Source organism: Pelophylax lessonae (assembly GCF_965119305.1).
Source record: "Pelophylax lessonae genome assembly, chromosome: 5".
Classification (NCBI taxonomy): domain Eukaryota; kingdom Metazoa; phylum Chordata; class Amphibia; order Anura; family Ranidae; genus Pelophylax; species Pelophylax lessonae.
Genome location: NC_138772.1, coordinates 51225659 through 51241133, shown reverse-complemented (window position 1 = coordinate 51241133; position 15475 = coordinate 51225659). Strand labels below are relative to the sequence as shown.

General features: G+C 42.4%; 1 protein-coding gene across 1 annotated transcript in view; it reads right to left on the bottom strand.

Moving 5' to 3' along the window:
- The window catches only part of LOC309555995 (carboxypeptidase inhibitor SmCI-like), a 232730-nt gene that overhangs the window by 12284 nt on the left and 204971 nt on the right, over positions 1-15475 (bottom strand). Inside the window, exons 3-4 of the mRNA XM_082258248.1 lie at positions 12967-13134; positions 8231-8398 (exon numbers count right to left, since the gene is read on the bottom strand). Of these exons, the coding sequence (XP_082114374.1) occupies positions 8231-8398; positions 12967-13134 (336 nt within the window). The remainder of the gene's footprint in view (positions 1-8230; positions 8399-12966; positions 13135-15475) is intronic.

The window sequence follows — 15475 nt, the reverse complement described above, 5'->3', positions numbered from 1 at the left end:
ACATTCCACAATGGCTAGCCTCTGATCTGTCCCGGTTCGCACTTACCTTTTAGAAGAAATACTTACTTATAAAATTTCTTCCACAGCGTTTCCATCTCTCTTGTGGGCAGCTGAAGCCGGCGCGGTCCTCTTCTGTGTCTTCTTGTCCCAGAATGCGCCTGCACCGGCCCCTCTCGTTACTTCCGGTGCGGCGCCGCATTCCTCCACAGCTTCTGGGCATGCCCAGAAGCTGTTTAGCAGGGGAATGCGGCATTGCCCGGAAGTGACGAGCGGGGCCGGTGCCGTCGCATTGATTCCTGGGAGCGATGACGTTCAGCTCCTAGGAATCATCGCGAGACAGGAATTGACGGGTGAGCCGCGGCGCTGAGGGAGGAAGTGAGGGAGGGAGGGAGGGGCACAAAAAAAAAATATTGATTTTGTGCCCGGAACTCCGCTTTAAGTCTTCTGAAATAATTACTCCTAAATCCCTTTCCTCAGATACTGAGGTCAGGACTGTGTCAAATATTCTATATTCTGCCCTTGGGTTTTTACGCCCCAGGTGCATTATCTTGCACTTATCCACAATAAATTTCAGTTGCCAGAGTTCTGACCATTCTTCTAGCTTTCCTAAATCCTTTTCCATTTGGCGTTTCCCTCCAGGAACATCAACCCTGTTACATATCTTTGTGTCATCAGCAAAAAGACAAACCTTACCATCGAGGCCTTTTGCAATATCACTTATGAAGATATTAAACAAAATTGGTCCCAGTACAGATCCCTGAGGTACCCCACTGGTAACATGACCTTATTCTGAATGTTCTCCATTGACTACAACCCTCTGTTGTCTGTCACTCAGCCACTGCCTAATCCACTCAACAATATGGGAGTCCATGCTCAATGACTGCAGTTTATTGATAAGTCTTCTATGTGGGACAGTGTCAAAAGCCTTACTAAAATCTAGATATGCAATGTCTACTGCACCTCCACCGTCTATTATTTTAGTCACCCAGTCAAAAAAATCTATAAGATTTGTTTGACATGATCTCCCTGAAGTAAACCCATGTTGTTTTTCATCTTGCAATCCATGGGATTTAAGATGTTCCACAATCCTATCCTTTAATAGGGTTTCCATTAATTTGCCTACTATTGATGTCAGACTCACTGGTCTATAGTTGCTCGATTCCTCCCTACTACCTTTCTTGTGAATGGGCACGACATTTGCCAATTTCCAATCTTCCGGGACGACTCCTGTTACTAATGATTGGTTAAATAAATCTGTTAATGGTTTTGCCAGCTCACAACTAAGCTCTTTTAATACAGTAATTTTGGGTGTATCTCATCAGGACCCTGTGACTTATTTGTCTTCACTTTAGACAGCAATCTTAGAACGTCTTCCTCTGTAAAGACACATGCATCAAACGATTCATTAGTCATCCTTTCAAGTGGAGGTCCTTCTTCTTTTTCTTCTGTAAAAACTGAACAGAAGTATTCATTAAGGCAGTCGGCTAGCCCTTAATTCTCTTCTACATACCTTCCGTCCTTTGTTTTTAATTTAGTTATTCCTTTTTTTAATTTCCTTTTTTCATTTATATATCTGAAGAATGTCTTATCCCCCTTTTTCATAGACTGAGCTAGTTTTTCTTCTGCCTGCGCTTTAGAAGTTCTTATAACTTGCTTGGCCTCTTTCTGCCTAATCTTGTAGATTTCCTTATCTTCATTGCTCTGGGTTTTTTTTATAATTACAAAATGCTAGCTTTTTATTTTTAATGATTTGGGCCACTTCTGCTGAGTACCACAGTGGTCTCTTCCTTTTTTTCCTTTTACTGACAAGTCTAATGCAATTTTCTGTTGCCTTCAATAATGCACCTTTTAAGTAGTCCCATTTCTCCTGGACTTCATGTAATCCGTTCCAGTCTGATAAGGACTCATTTATGACTAATTTCATTTTTGAAAAATCTGTTTCTCTAAAATCTAAAACTTTTGTTTTTGTGTGGTGTGACTCTTTCACAGTTCTTATATTAAACAACACCAAACCAAATGGGGCTTCTTATTGTTTTCTTTCAACAATGGCTTTCTTCTTGTCACTCTTCCATAAAGGCCAGATTTGTAGCGCGCACGACTAATAGTTGTCCTATGGACAGATCCTCCCACCTGAGGTATGGCTTTCTGCAGCTCCTCCAGACTTACCATGGGCCTCTTGGCTGCTTCTCTGATTAATGCTCTCCTTGCCTGGCCTGTCAGTTTAGGTGGACAGCCATGTCTTTGTAGGTTTGCAGTTGTGCCATATTGTTTTCATTTTCAGCTGATGGATTGAACAGTGCTTGGTGAGATGTTCAAAGCTTGGGATTTTTTTTATAACCTAACCCTGCTTTAAAATTCTCCACAACTTTATCCCTGACCTGTCTGGTGTATTCCTTCTCCTTCATGATGCTTTTTGTTCACTAAGGTTCTCTAACAAACCTCTGAGGGCTTCACAGAACAGCTGTATTTATAATGAGATTAAATTATACACAGGTGGATTCTATTTTCTAATTTGGTGACTTCTGAAGGCAATTGGTTCAACTATATTTTAGTTAGGGGTATGAGAGTAAAGGGGGCCAAATACAAATGCATGCCACACTTCGGATATCTATTTGTAAAAAAAATTAAAAATAATTTATAATTTTCCTTCCACTTTACATTTATGTACCACTTTGTGTTGGTCTATCACATAAAATCCCAATAAAATTTTTATGCTATACATTTATATGTACGGAGAAAATGTAGACTGCCATCACGATTTACGGACCTCTGCTTCTGCTTGTTGCCTGTTTCTCATGCTGTCTGTAAAGCCAGCCACTCACATTGTACAAAAGTCACAAACAGCCAAGCAACTGCCTACAAACATTTATTAATTCAGGTTCAGTAAAATATTGCTCTGTGTATATGCCCACTACATTCCAGAGATCCAGAGTTCCAGTGAGCCCAGTATAATGTCAGAGACTGCAATGTGGTAGACTTTAAAAAAAGTCTGTAATTTAGGTTTGAACTGAGCTGAAATGAATCCATATTGAGCAACATGCAATGATGTTGTGACAGCTTCAGGTGACGTCAATATGACCAAATGCGTAGGGCGGAGCATCTAGCGTCATTACGTCACTTCTGGTTTTGAGTCATACATCCAGGACTTCCTGATCTACATGATTATTACTGCAACTACTGCAACTCTACATGATTATTACTGCAACTTCACCGATTTTAACAATGTGAATTAACAATTTCAAACTACTTTTTTAAAAATAAACGCTTTATATCCGGATATACACTATGGGGCTCATTTTCCATTATTCCGACATGTGAGTGACATCTCTGTCCCTCTGTCCATTAGGAGGAAGGAACCATATACCCTGGAACCATACAGCCCAAGTGTGCTGTGAACGCTATTGGGGAGAGTGTTCTAGTAAGTGTGGCAATAAATAGGGAGCACGAGTGGAGACATCGACACATTGCATGAAGTGTGATCCTATGCAGAGCAAGCATAGTGACGGCTGTTACTCCCAGATGACAGGCAGGTGTGCTCTGAGCTGCTCGTGAAGCCTTACAAACCGATGTGTGTGGAGAGACACTGACCGGCGGTAGCCGCCATACTCACCGCACTTTATATTGAAATGAGGAGAAGCCAGCTCATGGGATCACTCTCTTCAGCCTCATCTCCCCTTACTAACACAGATACTTCATTTGGACACTCTGAAACTGGCTCCTAAGTTCTTATCACCAGCCTGGTCACGGTCAACTTTGGAACTTCATATTGGGGGCACAAGTGACAAAAAGCAGTGAGTATTACACTCCCCATGTTTGGGTGATATAATATTATCCTGCTTAGGCTCCCCTCTATCTGCATTGAACCGTTTATCCAAGATGTGTGCTTGAACTTTCAGCCATTATACTCCTTGATTGGAATACCTGACATCAGTGGAATATACTGTTTTTCCATTCACCCATAGTCAGTCTCAGAATCTCCTTTTGGTTGGAATGTGTATTTACACCAGCAAATGTTTCATTAGGTGTCTCCTCTTACTATGCTGATTGGATCAGCTCATGTTGCTTTAGCTGAAATACAGCACTCTGAAGAGCGATCCACATCTGAAGAGCGATCCACACCTGCAATAATGAATCTGATTTTTTGAAATGTGATACACTTACTGTTGTTTTCAGATTGATTCCAAGTCATGCAGTTAATGCTAACTATCACATTCCTATTGTATTTCACAGCATAACGGGAGTTTTGATATTTGCTTATTCTGAAGCCGTGAGTGACATATCCCCTGTATTCATTCACCTGCGCTGTCATTGGGATGTTCTTTTAATCATGTTAATGTCATGTCTTGTGATTTGTGTTTGCAGATATGTGTGACAATATGTTATTAATTCTCAATTTTTGAATAACGTATTTCTTTTTACCCTTTATACCGCGTGGGTATCGCCTTATCTTGTGAATGGTTGCTCCCATTCCATTTTATTTTTGGGTTATCCTATGCAGCACTGTTTATGGACTTTATGGATATATTTTTTAACATGTCACTTTTTTTTTTTTAGCACATGTCACTTATTTATGAAAAAAAAAAAACACTTTTGGATATAGCAAGTCACTTTATTATTGTGTTGGATTTACTTAACATGAATTGTTTATGCTATTATTTATTTAAGCAAACTATTTATTTGATGAATTTTCACAAAAACACATCACTTTAAATTATTATGTGTCTAGATTGATATATGCATTTTTAGCACAGTATTTTTACACAGAGAATTTTTTTCGCTCAAAGTAATTTGTATTGTGTAGCTTTAATTTGTTTTGCTAACACACATATGATGTAGCAACCAACTCTATAAAGCCAAGCAGTCCCAGTAAGACTTTGATCACAACAGAAGCAGCACCAATTCTACTTTAAACAAACCCCAATTCCTTTAGACTCTACCACAGTAGCAGTATAAGTGGAGGCAGCAGCTTTCATAATCAGTAAATTGGTTATCCATAGCGCGGAACCCCCTCTCTACTTTTTCTAATGATGTTGTGAGCCTGGGTCTGAAGTTATCCAAAGAAGTGCATGTTGGTTCTGGCATATCTAAAGAACCAGGGTCTTCAAGACACCAAGCAAGCAGTCATTAGGCAAGGTACCTGGTAAGGTAGCAAATAGGGTCATTGTCCGGCTGCCTCCCTAACGGTCAGCATCCTAAAGCAACTGGATCCGAACCTGCATTACAGAGATCTATGACCTGGTCATAAGTAGGGATGAGCTTCATGTTCGAGTCGAGGCTAAGTTTGACTCGAACATCGTTTGTTCGATTGTTCGTCGAATGACGAACAAATGTGCTTCTTCGTGGAAAATTCAAGTTTCCCATAATGCACTGCACGGGCGATGCGCGTGCAGCACGTTATGTGATTGGCCAAAGCATGCACTCTGACCTCATGCTTTAGCCAATCAAATGATCTCTGCCATGATTGGACTAAAGGCAGGCTGCCTTTAGACAATCATGGCTCAAGGGCCAAGTACACGCCCCACACTACATAAAGGCTGCTCGTGCAGCCGCAGCATGTAGTGTCATCGCGCGGGCAATGAGACAGGGACAGGCACACGTGTGAGGCAGGAAGAGAGTAGCTTTTTTTGGAGTTTGTCAGACAGTGCAGAGACATTGCTAGCAGTGTAGGGAGGGCCAGGTACGTGTGTGAGGTAGGGAGGAATTTCTTTCTTTACATCATATCAGACAGTGCAGCGCCAGTGAGTGAGTAGCAGTGTAGGGAGGGCCAGGTACGTGTGTTAGGTAGGGCTCCCTGATTCTGCAAAGCCTGCAAAAGGACCCGAGGATTCATGCTATCAAGGAGAGGGATAATTACTGGTTTGAAAATCTTCTTGATCCACGTTACAAGGGTAAAGTTGCAGAGCTCATCCTGCCTTCGCAGAGGGAGCAGAGGATGAAACATCTTGAAGAGGCCTTGAAAAATTTTGTGTATCACCTTTCCAGACACTGGGAGGTCAACATTCTACAGACGTGTTTCTGAGGCATCGTTCAGTCAAAGGAGGAGCGGTGGAGACCGATGCCTTTAAAGAGTTCTTTTGTCCTCAGCAGCACCCAGGGCTGTTAGGTTTAAGCAACCATCGCCAGCGTCTCCATCATATGGTGCATGATTATTTAGGCGCAAGAGCAGACTTGGAGACCACTGGCCAGAACTTGCTCAATATGCAATGGAGCTACTGGCCTGTCCTGCTTCCAGCGTGCTTTCCGAACGGACGTTCAGTGCTTTGTGATGGACAAAAGAGTGCGTCTATCCACAGATTTGGGTCAACAAGAGCTATCAGGCCCCTGATGCTGATGTAACTGATTGAATTTGCTAGGGGTCTGCCATCCCTTGAAGACTGCATATGCTGCCTATCCTATTCCTTTACATTTATTCTGCTAGCTTTCAACAATGTTTTTGGTTTAGGTCACTACCAACCCCCCAAGGCCTAATTTTTATTGAACTTGCATGACAGGTGCATAAAATTGAAATGTTGTATGTCATTTTTAACAGCAGGCCCAGTCCCTGTGCCCTGCTAACTGTGAGGGGTTATGGTGTTCAGGCACCACCAACACCAAAGGCCCAATTTTTGGCACCTGCGTAGTACATGCAATTTCAAATTTGCATGGAATTCTTACCAGCAGGTCCCATTCCTGCACCCAGCAAGAGTAACTGCGAGGCCTTGGTTACGGTGTTCAGGCACCACCAACAGCAAAGGCAGGCTCAATTTTTGGCACTTGTATAGCACATGCAATTTCAAAGTTGTATGGAATTCTTACCAGCAGGTCCCATTCCTGCACAAAGCAAGAGTAACTGCAAGGCTCTGGTTACAGGGTTCAGGCACCACCAACAGCAAAGGCCCAATTTTGGGCACCTATATAGCACGTGCAATTTCAAATTTGTATGGAATTCTTACCAGCAGGTCCCGCTCCTGCACCCAGCAAGAGTAACTGCGAGGGCTTGCTTATGGTGTTCAGTCACCACCAACAGCAAAGGCCCAATTTTTAGCACCTGTATAACAAGTACATGCGATTTCAAATTTGTATGGATTTTTTAGCAGCAGGACCCGTTCCTGAGCCCAGCAAGAGTAACTGCGAGGGGTTACGGTGCTCAGGCACCACCAACAAACAAGGCCCAATTTTTCTGCACCCGATTGACAAGTACATGCGATTTGAAATTTGTATGTATATTTGTATATGACATTTTTTGCTTTAGAAATGTCAGTATTGCTGCAGCAGGCTACATATATAGTAGAGATGCACTACTTTACAGGCACATTTAGGGGACCCCCCAGGCACGATATTTGAAGGAATTTTTCATTTTTATAGTTTCACTTTAAGCCTCATTAAAATCAGTTCTCCTTTAAAAATGATAATTTTTTTTAAAAAAATTTTTATTGCTACATGTTCCCCAAGTCAGTACCCTGACCCCCATACACTTTTTTGGGGCAATAACTTGCATTTAAGCCTTCAAAATGAGGCCGTTTGATTTTCAAGGTTCAAGTCCCGTAGACTTTAATGGGGTTTATTTGTTCAAACAAACTTTTTCTCTGTTCGCGGTGTTCTGGTGTGAACTGAACCGGGGGGTGTTCGGCTCATCACTAGTCATAAGCTACTGGGAGGAAGGAGTTAATGAGCATAAGGTCCCACCTATGTGCTCAGCAGGACCCCATTCTGTTACTGGGAGTGAGGTAACAGAGGTACGCTGGACTGACGGAGTGCACGCAGGCCTTTGCATGTCCCTACTAATGCAACATCTACCAAGCTAAAGTGTGTAGTGATAAGGGACAGCAATTTTCAGAGGAACTCTGTATTTTTACTGCACACAGTGAAAGCTCATCTCAATGAACTGTCTTAATGTTAGAGTCTTCACATGACCACAGTCTCCGCCTGATCCGGGGTATTGATGGGCATACTGCACGTGAAAAGTACCCCCCCCCGTGTGCAGTGCGAGTAGGCCTCATCCACAGTAATAGCATGGTGTGTGTCCCCTACATGGGCCCACTATTTTAGGCAAGTTACAGACTAGAATTTGAAAAAAAAAAATAAAACACCTAAATATCGTATAGCAATGAAAAAAATATATTATATGATATCATCAAGATTTGTTTACAGAAAGACTTCATATAAAGTGTCATTGTTGCCTGGATCTACCAATAATGAATAACTAATGAATTAATATTGAGCAATGTAGAATGATGAACAGAAAAGATACCTAGTTTGCAGGTGTTCTTGCAGGCTTCTTCAGTAACAAAATTGTTTTCGTTTCCTTCACAACCCCCATAGATGAAAGTCCGGCAAATGCCCATCTCTGTATCATAGTAATAGCGTGGCATGTACCCATTACATGGACCAGGTTTTGGAGGCAAGTCACAGACTCCATCTGGAAAAAAAAAAAAAACAATACCTAAATATTGAACAACAATGGAAAAAATAATTGGTGACAAATATAATTGTTGAAACCTTACTGAAACCAGGGCCGTCTTTAATATTGATTGGCCCCTGGGAAAAACTTTTCTCTATATGCAATATAGCTATACAATGAATATTCAAACACATATACTGTAAATCATGCAAAGTGACGTAGTGAATTGGTGTACAATTCCTTATGCCTGATATGCAAATTATAAGTGTCCAAACCAGTGCTGGGACAAGGTCATCCAGTGCCCAGGGCGAACGTGCAAAACTGCGCCCCCCCCCCCCCCCCCTGGGTTGTGCATGACCAATCATTTTACCCATGCCTGATAACCACACTTGATAATTACACCTATGTATAGAGTGCTAAGGTCAGGACTGAATAATTTACCCCTATGAGGCATTTCATATATGCATGAATACATACATACAAACACTCAATATATACATTAAACCACCAACTAATGTACCTGTCTAACTCAAATGTCTTCCCTGAATTTTTTTCATAATAAACGTTTAAATCCCAACTTGAGGAAAACAAAAAACAAAAATCAACCCTTACAATGGGGCCTGAAAAGTCCCAGTATATTCCTAAAACTAGCATGTAAAAAAAAAAAAAATGGTTTGATATTCTCATTGTGTGTATGGGACTTTTTTATTCTAGGAGCAGTGGATTAGGGTAAAACCACTTAGTCCCGGTTCACACTGGTGTGATGCGGGAAACCCTGCTATTCAGTGCCGGTTCCCGCATTGCACCAGAATCGCACAGTGGTTTACACTGAGATCTGCAAATCTCTGGGGGGTGTCAATGTAAAGGTAATGATGACACTTTCAGATTGGTTCGCAGATCGCAGTTCAAACTGTGAAATGGTGCAGGAATTGGATCCCATAGGTGTGAACACCCATGCAATCCGATTCCAGTGCGAACCAAAAAAAGGGCCCTGCTCCATTCTTGTGCAAATAGGATGCAATTTCAGCCAAAAAGTTTGTATGGCTGAAATCACATTGCACAGACATCGCATGTGATCTGCACCACAATGTTGTGCAAATCACATGCGATGTCTGGCATTGCAATAGTGTGATTCGGCACTTAAACTGGCACACATGCATAGTTTTTTTTTTTTTGGTTTAGCCAGTGGGCTGAATTGAAAAAAAACACTTACAGATTCATCCATACAAGAGGTGGATGAAGAAATCCCCTCCACGAGACGTATTCTGACGCTGGGGACTCTTCTCTTTCAGAATACACTGATCAGCATTACAGCCGATTGGCTGCAATGCTGATCGAACAAGGTTTTCCAGCAAGCTCCCATTCTACAGAAGCTCCCATTCTGACAGGCAGCTTCTAACAGGCAAGGCCACACATAGATCAAAATTCAGCTGGTCCCTGCTGAGCCGAACAAATTTTGTTTCATGTGTACCCAGCTTTACCTTACTCCTTGCTCCAGTAGGCTCTCTCCAGTGCTGTGACTGGTCCTCGGGAGCTCCTGGGTAAACTGTGACTGACTGGGTCACACTCCAGCCTCATCATACCATACAGGGTTAATGTTCCTGTATGGTATGTGATGAGACTTTGGGTGGTAGAGGAGAGCACTGTAGCTGGCTGGAGAAAGTATACATGAGGTGATATCCTCCAGCACTGCAAGGATGGACTGTTTCACTTTGCTGGAGTTGGGCTGCAATATATCACTTGTTTATGATCAATCTTTGAATAGGTTAGGAATATAATGGGACTTTTCAGGCTCTACAAACTGTAGATGTATTCCACATACACACTTTATCTTATTAAAAGGCAGGATTTTCATTAAGATAAAGTGTGTATGTGGATAACATCTACAGTATGTGGAGCCTGAAAAGTCCCATTATATTCCTAACCTAGTCAAAACATTTTACTTTCTCTTTAGTAAACCTGCACTGCAAGGGTCAGTACAGGTTTACAGCACAGCATTGCACAGTAAAACAGGACAGGACAGATCGGGACTCACAGGAGGAGGAAATGCAGTCTGCTATCTGTCTCTTATCTTCAGCTTGAGGAGGAGAGGAGAGGAGAGCTCCGATGTCTGTTGAGCAGAAAACAGTGATCGAGGCTGCAGTGTAGTGTGCTCTGCTAGCTCCGCCCACCTGTACAGGAGCTCTCACGGTCCCGATCCATCCAGCCAGCCTGTACGAAACCTGTGCCCAGGAGAGTGTTCCTCTCCTTTCCAGCAAGGGGCGGGAAGCCTGCAGAAGATATGGGCGCATTGTTGGCTCTGATTTTGGACATGTTTTAGCAACACAGGAGCTTAGAATAAAGGTGATTCTTCAGTGTTTTGGCGCCCCCTCCCACACTCCTCCCATACTCCGCCCAGGGCAGCCGGCCTCTCGCCCACCCCTTGTACCGGCCCTGGTCCAAACAAAGTATGCTCCTCTGTATGGAGAATAAATCCCAATCACCAGTTCTCAAATATGGTCATGAGCAAACTTGATTTCACCTCCAATCTCTGTGCTCCCCCCCTTCAGTTGGGTGCCTCACCTTTATGCCTGTGACCTCGCACTTAAGCTTGGTCAGTAAGTCCAGGCTCTTGGTCAGCGCTTGGATCTGTTCATGGTACTGGGACTGCCGCCCTTGTAGTCGGTTGAAGGCACAGGGATCTTTGAAAAGACATCCAAGTCATGGGGAATACTAGCATGGACTACTATGTCATGGAGGTATGCCTGGGCAGCCACACAACTGTAGTTAGAATAAGAACAAGAACATTATCCATATTGAATTTTTATGCTGCAGCTTGCTCAGTACAGTTACAATGACCATTCTGAGCCTGGTCTGAAGCTATTCCAAGGGGTGCATATTGGTTCTGGAATTTCTAAGGAACCAGGGTCTGTAAGGCACAAAGGGGTATGAATTAACACCACCACAAAAGAGTAAACTCTGTAATAAAATAGGAGTGTAGTTACCAAGAGTAACTAAGTACAAGTTCAAGACACCAAGCAAGTAGTCATTAGGCATGTTACCTTATAAGGTGGCAGGTTCTCCGGTATTGAGTGGAGTCATGCCCTGATGCCTTACTAGCAGTCAGTATCCAATAGCAACTGCATCTGTACCCACATTACAGAGATCTATGGCCTGGCCACAAGGTATGGGAAGGAAGGAATTAATGAACATACATGAGGCCCGTGCTATGTGCTCAGTGGGACCCCAATTTTGTTACTGGAAGTGAGGTAACAGAGGTACACTGGACTGGTGGAGTGGGCTCATCATGTCCCTTCTAATGCAACATATACCAAGTGTGTAGTGACATGGGGGAAGTCCCTTTCCAGAGGGACTCTGTATTTTTACTGCACAAAGTGAAAGCTCATCTCTAAGTCAGGGAACTGCCTAATATTAGATTCTTCACATGACTGCAGTCTCTGACATTGTTGAGCATATTCCGCATGAAAAGTACCCCCAGGGTACTGGGCGAATAGACACCCCCCCCACAGTAATAGCATGGTGTGTGGCCACCACACAGACCCACTTTTTTAAGGCAAATCTCAGACTTTAGCTGGAAAAAAATGAAAACACTTAAGTATCGAATAGCAAAAAAAAGAAATAATAATTTGTTATAGCATTAAGACTTATTAACCTCCCTGGCAGTATTCCCGAGCGTGGCTCGGGGTGGGATTTCACTGCCACAAGCGGTAACCCCGAGCCACACTCGGGGTGCCGCCAGTACCGCCAGGGAGCATTGATGGATCCTTGTAGAGGGTTACTTACCTTGTCACCGGTATCCAGCGATGTGTCCCTTCGGCATACCGCGGCCGGATCTTCCGCCCAATGCTGTAGAGCCCCGACTTCCGTCTCCTGCGAAGTGACGCTCGCAGGGGGTTGAACCGGCAGCAAATTTGAAAAGTTATACACACAAGCACACTGATTTCATTGCAAAATAAAATAAACTGATATTAGTTTGCCCCCCAGTGCCCTTTCCTGCAGTCTTACTGTACTATATATATATATATATATATATATATACACACACACACATATATATATATATATATATATATATATATACATACACACAGTATATATGCACAGTATATGTATATATATATATATATATATATATATATATATATAGATATAGATATGTATATCTATATATATATATATAACATATGTATACGTGTGTATATATATATATATATATATATATATATATATATATATATATATATAAAACATATGTATGTACTCTTTAACTTATTTATAGTTATTTATTATATTATAATTTTTGATTTTGTGTTTCAAACTTTGTCATACCCGAGATGTTATAAAAAAGAACGCACAGTAAAAAAAAATATCATATGTAAATAATTGGTTTGGGCTGCTCGTCCTTAAGAATTACTAGCAAAATAATTGTACCGCTTTCAACACCTAAAATCGGAAAGAATCATTCCGCCAGGGAGGTTATCATAAAGACTTTATAGAAAAGTGTCATTTTGCCTGAATCTACCAATAATGAATAACTAATAAATCAATAATATTGAGCAATGTAGAATGGTGAAGAGAAAATATACCTGGTTTGCAGGTGTTCTTGCAGGCTTCCTCAGTAACAAAATTGTTTTGATTTCCTTCACAACCACCATAGATAAAAGTCCGGCAAGTGCCTGTCTGTGTATCATAGTAATAACGTGGCATGTATCCATTACATGGACCAGGTTGAAGAGGCAAGTCACAGACTCCTACTGGAAAAAAACAACACCTAAATATTGAACAGCAAGTGAAAAGAAAATTGGAGATAAATATGAGTGCTGGAACCTTACTAAAAAGGACCATCAGGGATCGATACAACACTCATGAATCAATATTGAGCAACATACACTGATCCTACAAAGAAAAAATGATCTGGTTTGCGAATGCCTTTTCAGGCTTTCCTAGTAAAGAAAAAAGTTTAAATTTCCTTTACAACCACCATGGATGAAGAGCTTACAGGTTCCCATCTTCTTATCAAAGTAATTGTAGGCAGGTTGGAATATGTTTGTAGAATAAAGGCAGTTTTGAAACTTTAAATGAGACACAAGCCGGGTAAGGCTCTGCGTCTCCATCCCTGTATATGAAAAATAGGGAAAAAGGATTTGGGGTTTTGAAAGAGGTGCGTGAGAACAACCGGCCCTTAGTAAATTATACTCACCGACCAGTCTGCTAACAAACCGAATTAACCTGTTTAACAATGTACGGTTAAAACAGGGGTTTAGTTAACACACATTTTTTATATACTGTATATTGTAACATATTGTAATATGTTATACTTAATAAGTTAGCAGCTGGCTCAAGCCAAGGGTAGGGTAGTTATATGTGCTCAGTTTCCTGGGCTTTTTGGCCCCAGCCAGCCCATCTGTGGTATAAAAAAAAGGGGAAAGCTGAGGTCCAGGGCTCTTTATCGGCTCTTGCATCAGTTTGTGGTACTGGAATTGCTGTGCCTTGTAGTCTGCTGAAAGCACCAGGATCTTCAGAAGACATCCAAGTCATGGGGAATACCAGCCTGGACTACCACCTCATGGAGGTATGTCTGGGCAGCCACGCAACTGTAGTTTGAGTAGGGACAAGAACTTTGTTCATATTAAACTGCTATGCTGCAACTTGTTCAATAAAGTTACTGTAGTACATTCTAGCTAGTGTGTATATAGTTAGCTGTTAGTGTAGGTAAATTGGTTTGGCTGAGAGTTAGGCCTGGGATGAATGTGGGTCAGGGTTGAGTGGCTCAGGGAGGTTGGATGACTCAGCAGACAGCTTTTCTGGTGACTCCCCCTGTTTTCTAGAACCTTGGAGAAGGTTCTAGATGTAGCGGATGGAATATAGGACAAGCTGTTTGGGGGGCGGGTTTACTTCGGGCCTGGGGTTTGTGTGCTGGAGGGACCCTCTATGACATATGGAGGAATCCTATCCTGGAGCCACACGAGCAAGTGAGAGGACAGCAAGAGCAGGTCAGCAAGTTCTGGAGATCTCCTGAGAAGTCAGCCCGCTGGATGGGCTGGTGAGTGTTAAAGAGGTTGTAAACCCGTACAAAGTTTTTTTTTTTTTTTTTTTGGTAACCTGTAAGAGAAACACATAATGAGCTAGTATGCATCGCATACTAGCTCATTATGCAATACTTACCTTAGAACAAGCCCCCGCCGTGCCGTCCGCTTACCTGTATGACCGGGTTCGCGGCATCCGGCCATCTGATTGGCCGGAGCCGCGGTGACGTCACTCCAGCGCAGGCGCGCGGGAGGCGGCAGTCATGGCACGGGACTCTGAAGAAACGGCACTAGCGGCCGTTCCTTCAGAGCGCATTCTTTAGTGATGTCACTGGATGCATGTAAGGTAAATATCTCCTAAACGGTACATGTTTAGGAGATATTTACAGTACCTATAGGTAAGCCTTATCATAGGCTTCCTATAGGTAAAAGTGTCCGAGGAGGGTTTACTTCCTCTTTAAGTCTGGGAGGACTGTGAAGAGAGTGTCAGTCTGGAGGACTGCGGAGAAGTTAGCCAGGAGGGCTAGTGAAAGTGGCATCTACAGCCAGGTGAGTTGGCAGTGCCTGAAGAGGTGGTGTTGGGTTCAGTGACCACAGAAGGAAGTTCTGGAAATGTGTTAGCTGTGTCACTCCAACGTTCTACAAGTATAGGGGCTGCGAGTCCCTGCCTTCAATGTGCCATTGCTACATATCTTTTTAGTGATATATAGCTGGGTTCTGCAAGCAAGAGTATGCTGGAGAAAGAAGAGGAGCTGCATATAGAGACTGTATATATGAGAAGTTGTCCCTGAAGTTTGTCTGAAGTCAAGTGGGCATCCCATAAACTCTCATCCCTATCCAAGTTTATTACCCCCAGTAAAACTCAATAAAACTCACAGACTGTTCTCTTACTCTGGAGTGAATGTGAAAATGGCTGTGCAGGGTGGGGGATCCCATTCTACTTGCGGTTCCTTAGAGGGTACCCTACGTTACATTAACTATTTTGAGCCTGCTCTAAAGTTATTCAAAGGGGTGTATGTTGGTTCTGGCATATCTAAAGAACCAGGGTCTGTAAAGCACAAAGAGGTAT